General features: G+C 39.9%; 1 protein-coding gene across 1 annotated transcript in view; it reads right to left on the bottom strand.

Moving 5' to 3' along the window:
- Nucleotides 1-14,663, bottom strand: part of LOC144586981 (uncharacterized) — a 50,919-nt gene that overhangs the window by 16,577 nt on the left and 19,679 nt on the right. Inside the window, exon 2 of the mRNA XM_078386207.1 lies at nucleotides 13,663-13,767. Coding sequence (XP_078242333.1) covers nucleotides 13,663-13,753 — 91 coding nt within the window. The 5' untranslated portion in view covers nucleotides 13,754-13,767. The remainder of the gene's footprint in view (nucleotides 1-13,662; nucleotides 13,768-14,663) is intronic.

The raw sequence follows: 14,663 nt of genomic DNA, 5'->3' as shown, positions 1-14,663 counted from the left end.
GAGCTGAAATATAAAAGGTGTGTGTGAGGTGTGAGAAGGGGGAGATGGAGAGATTGAGAGTTAGAGAGTTAGTGATTAGCATGTTAGTAGGCCTGTGAGCCAAAATAGTCAGTGAGGAAAAGTCTGTGTGATTTAATGAATGAGAAACAGTAATTTACAACTTGATTATCTACCTGTGATTTACTCATTTTGTTTTATTATATCAATAAACAAGTTTTGTTTTGGAAGAAACACTTGTCCTTTTTAAATATTGATTATAATTGGTGGCAGCAGTTGAAGAAGAGTAGTGAGCACTCCTGGAGGCCTGAGATGGCAGAGGCTTCAGAGTGGCCCACTACATAGTCCATAAAGGAAACTTTCCACAGTTCTAGAAATCTCCTTAACATCCCCCCCCAGCTTTATCACTAGTATCTTTGAGCTGTTTTGTTCACTTTCTGTAAAAACGATTTGTTTCACTGGGCAGCTGTGAGGAAAAGGGCTGGCAATTACTTTGAACCATAAAATGGTTGCATGAATGACTAATAGAGACATCCATTACAACATCCAGGTCTCTAATATCAAGCATATACTATTCCCCTGTTCCTAGACTACTGCTATTTCAACCGCTTTTATAGAGCAGTATGCATTTTCAAAATGTGCCATGAATTAGATTTATGAACCGTACCAGTGTATGCATTTTCTGGGGGAATGGCGCTGAAAACAAACATTATGAGATTTTTGTAGGAAAAAATGATGTTGAGGAATAAAAAGAGCTGAAAACAACATTATGCCCCAATTTACAGAACACCTGGAAAAATGGCTATGTGGTACCATATGCTGAACAAAAGGGATACTTTTCAGGTAATCCATTCAGGATCGATTTCACACCAGTATTCCACTTACATGTGAGTAACACCACTGGATTTAATGAGAGTTATTTCTAGGTAGAGATGCTTAGAACTGCACTGCCAGTCTGGGCTCACTGAGCTTGTAGTACATCCCATATCCCTCATATTAAGGAAACACAATAATAATTTTTTTAAAAAACCAAACAAAGTCCATTAATTTTTAATTGAACATTTACCCATCCCACTCTTTTACACCTGGCTAGATAACAGATGTTTATTGACTGCATTTACAACATTGTCGTTTTATGTATTATTCAGCTAGAATAATTTTGGTCTGCTTTAAAGTGTACTTCAGTACTAATTTCACAGTTTCATTTTTCTTATGGAGCAGAAAATTGAACATACTGAGCATCTCTTTTTGGTAGGTAGGAGTCTCCATTAAAAAAACCAACAAAATGTTTTTTTTATCCTTAAGTAGGTTGCATTAATACTGTTTTAATGTTTAATCCACATACTGGGTTCTGCACAGATCATGATATTTTAATATATGTATACTCCATGTTTTATTGCAGTCATTTCATTGCAGGACCTTGCAATTTAAATCAAGAATGGTCAACCAGGTTCATGAACTTTGCAAGCAGCTCATTAGGAGTCGCCCAATTTGTTGGAGTCTGGTTAGCCTGCAACAGAAGTGAGAGGTAAGAAAAACTCATTCCTACACTCTGGATTGTCATTTCCACATGACAATGTGGACTACTGGGAACTCAACACAGTTTTAAAACGGCAGGTTCACCTCAGTTCATGCTGGGCTGCACATGTACAGTGCACTTTAGACCACAGCTGCAACTCCTCACTTATCACTATAATGTGAGGATAAAGAATTGCAAAATTATTCTTCTCACTTCATAAGGAGATGAATTGTTTTGGCGCTTTGGGAGAGAAAGAATAGGATAAGGACAGGTCTATAGATGTACAGTATTAGAGGAGTTGTTTGTGTCATTTTGCTTTGCTTTTTAAAGGGAAGGAACATTAGAATTACATGGAGGCAGCTTATGCAAGTTATGCTGATTTTTATGAGGTAAAAATAGGGCTCCTACACCCACTCCCCTCCTCTCTGAAGGCCAGGAATCCCATTGGTTGGGATTGGAATTTCCTTACGGAAATGGTTTCTTGACTGAGAAAGTCAAAATTGATAGGAACAAATATTTTAGTGAGAATTGTTAACATCCAGTTGCTGCTGTTTCACACCAATTTTTGGCATTATTGCCACTAAAATGTTTGATAATATACGATCATGATTTCTTCTCTTTGAGTCTGATGTTTAATAGCAATGTTTTGTGCAAGCAGTACATTAACATGGGTTATAATACAACAGGAGTGTTCTTTTGATAAAATAGTTTCTACCATACAAGAAGTACGGGCAATTCCCCCTGCTTGTCTAAAACATAACTCCCCTGAAACTTTGTCAGACAGGAAAATTGTAGCAAAAACCTCTTGAATACGTGCATGCATGAACATCTGTGCAAATGATCTTCACTAAGAGTTCTGAAGTAATTTGTTGCAAATAATGTAGTCACCTGAGCTAGTTACTTTTTGACAATCAGTAATGTCACTTTTTGAATGTAGTAACATCTACGGAAGGAGGCAGAGGTGGAGGCAAAAGAGCAGCTGCGCTAAGCCACCTCTCGCGGCTGCCCATTGACTGCTGTCTTGTCACCTCCTCCAGTGCCACTGCTGGGCTCACCTCCAGCTCACGTTGCCGCCTTGTCTCCTGCCCAAAGGGAGCCCACAAGTGGTGCTGGAGGAGGTGATTCAGTGGCGGAGGCAGCAGGAGGCAGAGGAGGCGGAGATAGAGGCAAAGGAGCAGCCATGCTCGACTGCCTCTCGCTGCTGCCCATTGACTGCTGCCTCCGCTGTCCAATCTCCTCCTCCTGTGCCACTCATGTGCTCCCTTCAGGCAGGAGACAAGGCGGTGACATGAGCTGGAGGTGAGCCCCAGCAAGTCTCACTGGGGGGGAGGCAATTGGGCAGTGGAGGCAGCAGTAGCAGGAGGCGGAGGGGTCGTATGCACAGAAAAATATGGTAAATTTACATCCCATGGTACGAAAAGAACTGGCAGATGTGATCTTGGAACCACTGAATGAAATATTTGAGAGGTCCTGGAGCACGGGCAATCTGCCAGAGGACTGGAAAAGAACTGATGTGGTTCCAGTGTTCAAAAAAAAAAAGGGGGGGGAGTGGATCCAGGAAACTACAGACCAATCAGCTTGACATCAATACCTGGGAAAATCCTGGAAAAAATAATCAAGCAGCAGATTTGTGAGCACCTAGAAAATAACAAGTTAATTACTAGAAGCCAGTATGGGTTTGTTAAGAACAGGTCATGCTAAATGAATTTATTTAAAGTGAAGCCTACCTATTGCCTTCTTTGATAAAATGACTAAACTAGTGAACCAAGGAAATGCAGTGGGTATAGTATACAGTACTTAGACCTGAGTAATGCATTTGATAAGGTAGACCACAACCTACTTCTTTGTAAGACAGAATGAAGTGGAATAGATAGCGCAGCTACCAGATGGATTTGCAGCTGGCTGACCACCCACACTCAACTTGTTCCTCAATGAAAGCACATGTATGTGGAGGGAGGTGTGCAGTAGGATCCCTCAGGGTTTTGTCTTGGGCCCAGTGCTCTTCAACATCTTCATAATTGACCTGGATGAGGGGATTGAAAGAGCACTCATCAGATTTGCTGATGACACAAAGCTGGGGAGAATTGGCAATACTTTGGAAGATTGTCTCAACATTCAGAAGGATCTAGACAGACTTGAACACTGGACCCCATCTAATAATATGCAGTTTAGTGGCGGAAAAAGTAAGGTCCTGCACTTAGGCAGGAGAAACCAGATGCACAGGTACAGGATAGGTGGTACCTGGCTCGAGAGTAGTACCTGTGAGAGGGATTTAGGTATCTTGGTAGACCACCACCTAAGGACGAGTCAGCAGTGTGCTGCAGCTGCCAAGAAAACCAACACAGTCCTAGGCTGCATCAACAGGGGGATAGCATCAAGATCACGGGAAGTGATAATACCACTCTATACCGTGCTGGTGAGCCCACACTTGCAGTGCTGCATCCAGTTCCGGTCACCACAAACAAAAAAGACGCTGAGGCCCTGGAAGGGGTACAGAGAACAGCAACAAAGATGACAAGGGGACTGCAGGCTAAGTCCTATGAAGAATGACTAAAAGAACTAGGTACGTTTAGCTCAACATAGAGAAGACTGAGGGGAGACATGATAGCCGTTTCCCAATATCTGAAGGGTTGCCACAGGGAAGAGGGCATCGATTTATTCTCCATTGCGCCTGAGGCTAGGACAAGAACCAATGGGTGGAAACACATCAGAGGGAGATCCAACCTGGAAATAAGGAGGAATTTCCTGATGGTGAGAACCATTAATCAGTGGAACAGCTTGCCTCCTGATGTTGTGGGTGCCCCATCGCTGGAGGTTTTCAAGAAAAGATTGGACAGCCTTCTGTCTGGGATGGTATGAGGTCTGGTATTGTATGACGTCTCCTGCCTTGGTTAGGGGTTGGACTAGCAGACCTCCAAGGTCCCTTCTAACCCTATGACAATTCTATGATTCTAAGTCACTTAATGGAACAGGAAACACCAAGCTACTTTGGAAAGTTGCTTCTCAAGGGGATTTTAAACCATCCCCTTGAGAAGCAACTTTCCAAAGTAGTTTGTAAGTATTTAGAATTATTTAGACATTTTTTCATGTTTTACTTTACTGTCTTTTGATTCCTAAGTGGCAAAAGAAGTATTTTTTTTTGTTTTTGTCAACTGTATTGTTAGAAATATTTCAAAGTACAATATGAAATTTGGACACTAGAGAGAGAAGGGTAGGATTTCTATGCATTTTTCTGTCCTACTTGTTAAAAAATCTATGGATTCCTTACGTATGTAATCAGAGCTGTCCTAGTGATGAGAGCAAGTGGCTATAGAGAAGTAAGGAGTAATGCAATGAGTTTCTTTTAAAATGTAACATTCATGCTCTGTCTTCCTTTCACTGTCAGTTACTAATGTAGTAGTTCCAAGCATGCTGACTTTGTGGGAAATGATTGGCAAAACTATTTTTTCACTTCTGGTTAAATATACTTTTCCTTTCCTATGTTTGTCCTTATCTATAAATATACATATATAGCAGAATGAGATGGGGATTAAGAGATAGGAGTTACGGGGTAGTAAGATCATGGCTACTGGTCCCATCACCTTCTGGCAAATAGAAGGGGAAGATATGGAGGCAGTGACAGATTTTACCTTCTTGGGCTCCATGATCACTGCAGGTGGTGACAGCACCCACAAAATTAAAAGACGCCTGCTTCTTGGGAGGAAAGCAATGGCAAACCTAGATAGCATCTTAAAAAGCAAAGACATCACCTTGCCAACAAAGGTCTACATAGTCAAAGCTATGGTTTTTCCAGTAGTGATGTATGGAAGTGAGAGCTGGACCATAAAGAAGGCTGACCACCAAAGAACTGATGCTTTTGAACTGCGGTCCTGGAAGAGACTCTTGAGAGTCCCCTGGGCTGCAAGGAGATCAAACCTATCAATTCTAAAGGAAATCAACCCTGAGTGCTCACTGGAAGGACAGATCCTGAAGCTGAGGCTCCAATACTTTGGCCATCTCATGAGAAGAGAAGACTCCCTGGAAAAGACCCTGATGTTTGGAAAATGTGAAGGCAAGAGGAGAAAGGGATGACAGAGGACGAGATGGATGGACAGTGTCATCAAAGCTACCAACATGAATTTGACCAAACTCTGAGAGGCAATGGAAGATAGGAGGGCCTGGCGTGCTCTGGTCCATGGGGTCACGAAGAGTTGGTCATGACTTAACGACTAAACAACAACAATACATATACATATATACAAGCAGAATGAGATGGGAATTAAGTGATAGGAGTTATGGGGTAGTAGATTAAACTGTACCATTTTGAGAATATACATAGTTGGTCACATTTTTATGGCTCCTCCTCCTCCTCAACAACAACAGCAATAGCAACAACAACAACAACAATAATACAGTCGTGCCCTGCTTAACAAGAAATCGCTTAATGAGAAATTGCTTTATGATGAGGTTTTTGCAATCGCAATTGCGATCGCAAAACGATGGTCTAAATGGGGGGATTTCGCTTAGCGATGATCGGTTCCCTGCTTCGGGAACCGATTTTCGCTTTATGACGATCAAAAACAGCTGATTGTCGGGTTTCAAAATGGCCCCCCACTGTGCTTAGGGACGGATTCCTCACTGCACAGGCATGGAAAATGGCCGCCCCTATGGAGGATCTTCGCTGGACGGTGAGTTTTCAGCCCACTGGAACACATTAATCAGGTTTTAATGTGTTTCATTGGGCTTTTTTATTTCGTTCGACGATGTTTTCGCTCTACAGCGATTTCGCTGGAACAAATTAACATCGTCAAGCGAGGCACCACTGTAATAATAAAAAGTCCTCCATTTCAAAAAGAAAGACTGCAAGGAGAGATCTCCTGATCATTCATTCATTCATTGGTGGACCATTTACATAGTAGAGCATTCAAAAGTGTTATCCACATAGCAGGGTATATTAAAAGGAGGGCGTGGATCCCTGTACTTTGTATAGATGTGTGTGTGTGTGTGTGTGTGTGTGTGTGTATGTATGAAAGTGAGTGACAGAGAGAGTGAGAATGAGAGAAATCTGTGAGTGTGGCTTGCTTGCTGTATGTGTTACATTCTTTTTCCCCCCACACAGCTAGTAAAGATACAGGGAACCTTCCCCTCTTTTTCATTATCATATCATTGATACTGTTCACTATATTAGTGAATTCTGCCACCTTATTCTCTGTCATGTGTACAGATCAGGCTTTCTCATGATCTTCCTAAAAAACTCTAAAACTTTCCCACCACACCCAAATACAGCGGTGCCTCGCTTAGCGATTGCTTTGTTTAACGATGAAATCGCTTAGCAACGACTTTTTTGGAGCATTTTTATGTTTCATTTAACTATGGTCCCTATGGGCGATTTTCGCTTAGCGAAGTTTATTGTTTAAAATGTTTGAAATCATAAAGTGCAATTAATAAACCCTTTGTTAACCAAATTTGACTTTGTTCTGACTCTTTTTAAATTTGTTGTTGTATTTTTCCCCCATTGAGATGTATTGAATAGGTTTCAATGCATTTCAATTGGGGAACTGCGTTTCGCTTAGCGATGTTTCCTATGGCGATTTTAGCTTAAGGACGGCAATTTGTTCCTATTGGAATGGATTATCCGGTTTCCAATGCATTTCAATGGGAAACCGCGTTTCACTCAGTGATGAAATTGCTTAGCAGCGATTTTTTTGGAACCAATTAACATCGTTAAGCGAGGCACCACTGTACAAGCACAAAGCAACCAAATTTCTTAGTTACTAAAGGGGAAGCCAAACATTTGAACAGAATATTTCCTTCACCTCCATATCTCTTGTGGGTGATTAAATATTACCCCACACAGTGTATGTCACCTTTCTCCCAATGCAGAAAGGTGGCTTATATTTTTTTTTAAAAAAAGGATCCATTAAAAAAATACAACTTCTTTTGAGTGTCTCTCTGAGCAAAAGGTGTTTGATTGATGGATTGATGAGGTGCCCAGAGAACACAAAAATATTGGCTAGAATCCCATTGGCAATTCATGTGCATAAATTAAATGGCATAAGTCACAGTAACAAATTGCTGCTAATTAACTGTCAATCATAATTGCTGAATAGCACAGTGATTTAGTCCTCTGCTGTGGAGCAAGAGGTTGGGAGTTCAATTCCCCACCGTGCCTCCTTGACAGGGAGTGGACTTCATGATCCACAGGGTCTCTTCCAGCTCTGCAGTTTGATTATTATTACTATTATATTCCTGGTCATGTGTCCATTTCATGACTGGGCACACAATCAGGACTGCAAGCAGTATCTCATTAATTACTCACAACTTGCCACTGTAACTTAACCCTGTTTCTCTTATGCATAAATGAGTCACCAATAGGATTCTGCCCACTGAGACATATTGTATAGGAGATAATAGATCACAATTATCAATAAATAATCTTACTTTGTGCCCTCATAAATTTCAATTCCATACATAACTAGGTTGCTTAAATGACACCACTGTCAATGGGTAGGACTGTAGCTTTTGAGAACAGTGATAATGATGGATAGCAATATACCCTGAGGAAATTGCAAAGAATCAAGCTTGCCCTCTACAATAGGATGATCCTGGGATACTCCACTTTGTTTGTGTGTTTGTTTTTTAAATAAGCCTGTAAAGCAGCATGATCTGTGGAATGGAAGATAATCCGCCAATGTATATCACTTTGCAGCAGTCTGCATTGAAATCTATTTGCCCATTTGACAAACACTGTTTACTTCTGAAAACCAACAGCCCTCTGTATGCCAAAACAACCTATAAAAGCTGTGTCAGATATGCAAATTCTACTTTGCTGCTCACCCGCCTTGTCTAAATTGTGAATATTACATTAAACGCTTCAAGGGGAATAGCTTCATAATTTTCGCTTTTCTCAACTAGTTCTGGATTATAATTATTTTTAAGAAAAAGGACTATCTTACAATATTTTCTACTTTGCATAGCATCTCTGCCATAAAATGCCAATGTTGATTTGATTTATGAGGGTGGGGTGAATGCCCGTCAGTTTTCTTCCTTTGTACAATAAAATTGAAAACATAGGCTGCATTAGACATTTGACTGCAGATTGAGGTTGGAGCCACAGATTTGCTGTTCTAGAATAGGGTGGAATGGCGAGTAAATGTGAAAAATGCCATTTATAACCTCCTTTTCAGTTTGATTCATTATAAAAGTATCCACTAATACTATTTGGTGAGATGCCTCCTGCGTGGGCACGACATTCCCACTGGGGGAACAACATGCCCCCCGTGTGAGTATGACACGCCCAGCATGCATGGGTGCCGAAGGGTGGAAATCCATATCCGCGACCCAATTCTGGCAAACCCACGGACTGGCACTGGGCCATGGACTGATAACCCCTGCTATATAACATTATTTGTCTGTGTTGTCAGGATTGAGATCATGCATGTCCAAGCAAATTTGAAAGGGAACAAATCACTTTCCAAATGCTCTTTGTTACTACTTAAAACTGTTATAAAAATCAGAGTGGAATTTTTCAAGATTTTGTATTATTTCCAATGAACTATTTTTATAAAGTGAATATAAACTATTCAACAATCTCAAACAAGTACAGTAATCTCTCTCTCTCTCTCTCTCTCTCTCTCTCTCTCTCTCTCTCCCTCCTTTTTTTAAAAACAACCCTGTGAAAACACAGAAATCTCAACAGTAACTCAGCCATGGCAGCACCTGAAATCAAGAACGCTAAAGAGAAATAAGAAGACACAGCAGTGCCTGAAAAATACCTTTAGAGTTTCTTTTTAGGGACATTAATTTACATTTTACCTCATTAAGTCCCATACTTTTATGTCCTAGAAAAGAAGATGTCACCTGAGGACATGTTTCCCAAATGATTTTTCTATCAGCTTTTCAAATAACCACTGACTTTGCTGTGCTTGGACTGGGTAGCGGATAACAGCTCTGTAAGATGGCTGTTGTGATGGCCTGGGCAACCGTTTTCTTCATCACAAGGCAAAGAAGAGAGATGGCCAGTTCCCTGTCCTCTCTTTCTCTCACCACCCCAGTCACCACTGTCATCTTCATTCCCTGATCTCTCCAACAACCCTTTGAAATATGGAATGCATTCATTATCTGAGGCAGCTCCTTGTGCTACAAGAGTGCTGGATCATAGGGCGTGAGTAAACAAGACAGCAGATTAAGATTTCCTGATGAAGAACTGAACCTTTCTTGAAACTTTCAATAAAGCAACTAGGTGAATGATTTATGAGACAAGACTTTCAGGAAAAAAGTGTGATGTCATGATGTTTGAATTGTTAACTAAGGTCATATACAAATAAGCAGAGATAAAACATATTCAGATAAACCTATTCTAAAATGCCTCCTTGCCCAGCCAATACTTGTAAATAAGTTTTTTTCTTCCTTCTTAAGACTAAGTGCACTACAATTGGGAGGTACTTGGTACCATTTCAACCTCCATAGCCCGATCCCATGGAATCAAGAGGTTGAGGGACTTGGAATTCTCTGCTGCAGAGCTTTATCATCACAGCTCTGAGAGCGCTAGAACTCCATAACACAGAATTCTAAGGCCCTGTTCGTAACTTACAGCTACAACTTACTGAGAGGGTTCAGAGTGGTGAGAATGTGTGATATGTGTATGTCCTTCTCTCTCATCTCCTGTCTATCAAGGAGCTATCCAGATCTCTGAGGAAGGTATGTGAATGTTGGAAGCTTGCTCAGCTGAATCTGCATATGGCTCTCCTGTGATCAGCAACCTTGCAATCATGGCAGCTAAGCAAAAATCCTTGTTTTTGCTCTCATGTTTAATAACTCTTCTTCAGACATTTGTAGCCATCACACATAGGTCTGAGTTTCAAGTGCGATAAGGACACAGGAAGAAGTCTTAAGAGTAAGGCTCCACACCATCTCCTTTGTTTCAGGCATAATACCTGATTAGGGCTTAAATGCATTACATTACTACAAATGTCAGGACTCCATCAGTTGGAACTGATGGAATTTTACAACCTTACATGCTGCCTGGAGAAGGAATGGCTGAGAGAGACATTTCTGGACTGGGGTGACTGTCAATTTATCCAACACTAACCAATAGTTCCCTCCTGCCTCTGAGTTCAAAGAGAGCCTTGCCACTCTGCTCAGTGCTTTTCCCTCTCTAGAGTCTGTTGAGGTCTGTTGTGGAAAGCAGTCATGTGTATCAGTTTCCTATTTGATCTGTTCACAACTGTAAGTAAATGCAATTTTTAAAAAAATTATTTCTATTACTAATGTCTCAGAATGAATTACTGAGATTGTAAGTGCCAGTTAATGAATCCCTAGCCTCAGTTCCAAGTGTCTATTAAAGACAAGCTTTTTTTCCTCAGCAAAAAGGGAGGGGGTAGATGGGTTCCAAGTCGTGAGTTAAGTCTGAGTCACAGAAAAAGAAAAAAAAATTGCAAGTAAAATCATGGGTGCAACTTAGGTCTGACTTGACAGCAAGTCCTGTGACTTGAGTCCCCATTCCTGCTTGCCTGCCCTTTTTTCTCTCCATAAAAATGGAAAGAAATGAAGTCCTATAACAAAGAAAAGTTCGATGGCATGATATTCTAACACAAGGAGGAGTGGGCGATGGATGGGAGTTTCTTAAGAAGGAAAAAAAACTGAGCAAAATTTTATTTAAAATACGACATTACACATAAGGGACAGCAGCCCACCAATCACTACAAAACAAGCACAAATAAAAAGAACAAACAAAAGAGAAAAAAATACCCCATTATTAACTAAGATAAACCCTCCCCCTTTGGAGTCAGAAACTCCAACATTGCTTGGCTCTCAGATTTCTCCAGTTGGTTCCCAGTGTGAAATGAGTATGATCGAGTTCACCCTAAACTCCTGTCTTTTCCTGGGCCCAAAAATATATTAAATTCTAGTTTTGTTTTACATAGTCTCTTGGTTGTTCCCGCAATGCTTCTGAAAGTGTAACAAGGTCTACTATATCCCACAACTTCTTTAGTAACTCTTATGTCATTGGTATTGCTTCACTTTTCCATTTTTGGGCCCAGAGTAGCCTGGCTGCTGTGAGTATATATATTAGACAATATTTTATTTTTTATCAGTAATTTCTGGCATAATATTCAATAATAATATTTCCAATTTTATATCTATTTTTGTTGAATAATTTCTTTTACTATTCCCCACACCTGTGTCCAATATCTTTTAGCTTTTTTGCATGACCACCACATATGGTAATAAGTCCCTTTTTTTTGCACTTCCAACAAATATTGCTGTTGCCCTCTGATATTTTTGCCAATCTTACAGGTGTATAATGCCATCTATAAAACATTTTGAGGATATTTTCCCTGAGGTTTACTGGCTTAATCATCTTCTGAGATTCTTTCCACATCTTAGTCCAATCATCAATATTGATATTATGTCCAAAATGTTTGCCCATTTTTCCATCATCTCCTTCACCCTCCCATCCTCCAAGTCATACTGTAATAAGCATGTTTACATTTTTTAATTATTTTTTCTTCAGTATATAACCACAGTTTATCCACCTGGACTTCACCCTTCATTTCCTAAGAAAGAAATTCTAAAGGAACAACTACAGACAAAATAAGGAACAACTACAAACAGTTCCAACAAGAAGAAAAGGTGGAAGACAGAAGAAGAAGAAAAAAGCCTTCACATAAAGATCAGAGAGGACCTGAAAATAAAAAAGGACAAATATAGGAAGTGGAAGGAGTGCAAGATAACAGACAAGTAGCAAAGAGTTGCAGGGGTGGTGTTCGAAAGGCAAAAGCTGGGAATGAGCTGAGGTTAGCAAGAAATACTAAAAGCAACAAAAAAGCATTCTTCAGGCATGTCTATAGAAAATTAGACAACTGTCTGCTTTGTTTTGGTTTCCTACATTGAGCAGGAGGTTGGACTTCATGGTTTTATAGGCCCCTTCCAACTTCATTATTCTATGGTTCTATGATCTATGATCCTATGAATGTTCACGTCACATGTGACTCCAAACCTAGTTTTGCAAGCACCAGATCCTTTCAACAGCATCAGATACCCACAACTGAAGATGCTTATTATTTTTTACAATTAGTCTCCATTTTATCTAGGAATGGTGAGATTCATGGGTAGTCTACACCTTGTTTTGCCCTTTAACCCCTCTTCCCCTACTGTTTAATACTTTCAGTTTTCTTGGTTTTTTGTTTGTTTCTGATATTTGCATTTTGGGGATGGGGCAGCCTTAGAGGAGCCCTGGGGCAGAATATTGGCCTTTAAGCCCCATTGTTTGCCCATGCCAACATATACGAATAAGACAGGTCCATGCCCATGTCATTTGAAGTAAAATGGTTCTTCCTGTTCCTCTGGTAGTACTGTTCTGCCAGAAGTCTAGATCTAAATGCAATAGCCACCCCCAGTAGATATGCTGAATCAGTAAGAACTTCGGGAAATAAACATTTATGTAAGCTCTGTTGATTCAGTGAGTCTATTTTGCTTGGGACAAACAATAAGACTTTCTCCCTGGCTTAAATTTATACCATATTTGGAGAGTTCAAGAGAAAACACTGTACAACCAAAGGATGATTTCATTCATCTAGCACAAGAAAAATAAACGTCAAGTATTTTGATTTTAAAAGTTAAACCAATTTGATGCACCACATTTCCAGCTTTCAAAAAGAAAAGAAGAGAAGGTGTTGAAAGAAATGCAAACATTTATCAGGCTAAAACCTTTGAAGACCTGAAGGACTATGAAGTAATCTCCCCCTCCCTATGGAGCCTGTATCCAACAACAGATCCCTCCTCACCCATAATCATGCCCTGCAATCAGTGGATCATCATATTTAAAGGCTTTAGAAATTAGGACACCCTGCAGGATCTGTTATGAATGCAGCTAATATTTTCATAAAATAACTGCTTCTTCATTAGTATGCAACACCTCATTTTCAGATAGGTATTCGAGCGACATGATCTGCAAGCAAATTTTTAAAAATAAGGATATTGTCCTCATAATGGATGTGTTGTGTGCATTACAGGAATATTTGCATGGCTTCTATGCATGGCTGATAGGGATGAGGGGAGGCTGAATCTCATACAAAGCAAATGTGAATCTTAAAAAGTGCACCTGAAGAAAGAAGTTCTATTTCTGTCCTGATTCTTCATCCACATACCACCCGAGCACCTACCTGGCAAGCAGTTACAGTAAAATTTGCCAATCAAATTATGGCAACTGGCTCTATTTTTGCAGGGCTTGAAGGCACATTCATCAATGTCCATTGAACAGTTCTTGTCTGACAGAAAAGAAAATGAAACGTTAAAACTATAAATCATGGAAGGTATGGGATAGCAGGAAAGCTAGTTTATAATTCAACTGACAACTACATAATTTAACTTTTTCTGATTGGAAACAATGTATTTTATGTTTGCTTGACAGCTTTAAAGCAAAGGATTTTCACAGATCATAGATGTAGTTAAACAAATTAACTACTTTGAGGAACCAAAGTATACAAAGCAAATGAGGATGCATTTACAATCACATTTTCTAAGGCTGTTATAAAGTCACATATTCCAGAGTGCCATTATGGTTAGCACTGTGTTAGCATCACTTTAATATGTATGATGTTTTTAAGCACAGATGTGAAAACAAATTATGACTGATATAAGCAGTTAATAAAGGACCCCAGAGAAAATAAACAAGATGTAAAATGGTGAGCCTGATTGTACAAACATATTGAAATCCCAATTATTGCACCGAAACAAACCAGGCCAGGTCACAGACAGACAGACAGATAGATAGATGGCCAAAAATATTGGCACCCTTGCAATTCTGTCAGAAAATGCAACCCATCTCTCAAAAAATTGTTGCAGCTGCAAATGTTTTGGTACTCACATGCTCATTTCTTTAGTTTGTGCTGGAACAACACCAAAAAACAGAGAAGAAAAGTCAAATATGATACAATCCCACACAGAAACCCAAAAATGCACTGGCCAAAATTATTGGCACCCTGTCTAAATTGTAAGAAATAATTGCTTTTCAAGCATGTGATGTTCCTTTAATTTGTATTTAGACACACCTGTCGCAAGTAAGAGGTGTGGGCAATATGGTAATCACACTTGCAACCAGTTAAGATGGAGAAAAGTTGACTCAACCTTTGATTTGTGTGTGAAACTGAGAATGGAGAAAAGG

The sequence above is a fragment of the Pogona vitticeps genome, chromosome 1 (genome assembly GCF_051106095.1).
Source record: "Pogona vitticeps strain Pit_001003342236 chromosome 1, PviZW2.1, whole genome shotgun sequence".
NCBI lineage: Eukaryota > Metazoa > Chordata > Lepidosauria > Squamata > Agamidae > Pogona > Pogona vitticeps.
The sequence above is the reverse complement of the archived record's forward strand: the minus strand, read 5'-3'. Positions and strand labels throughout refer to the sequence as shown.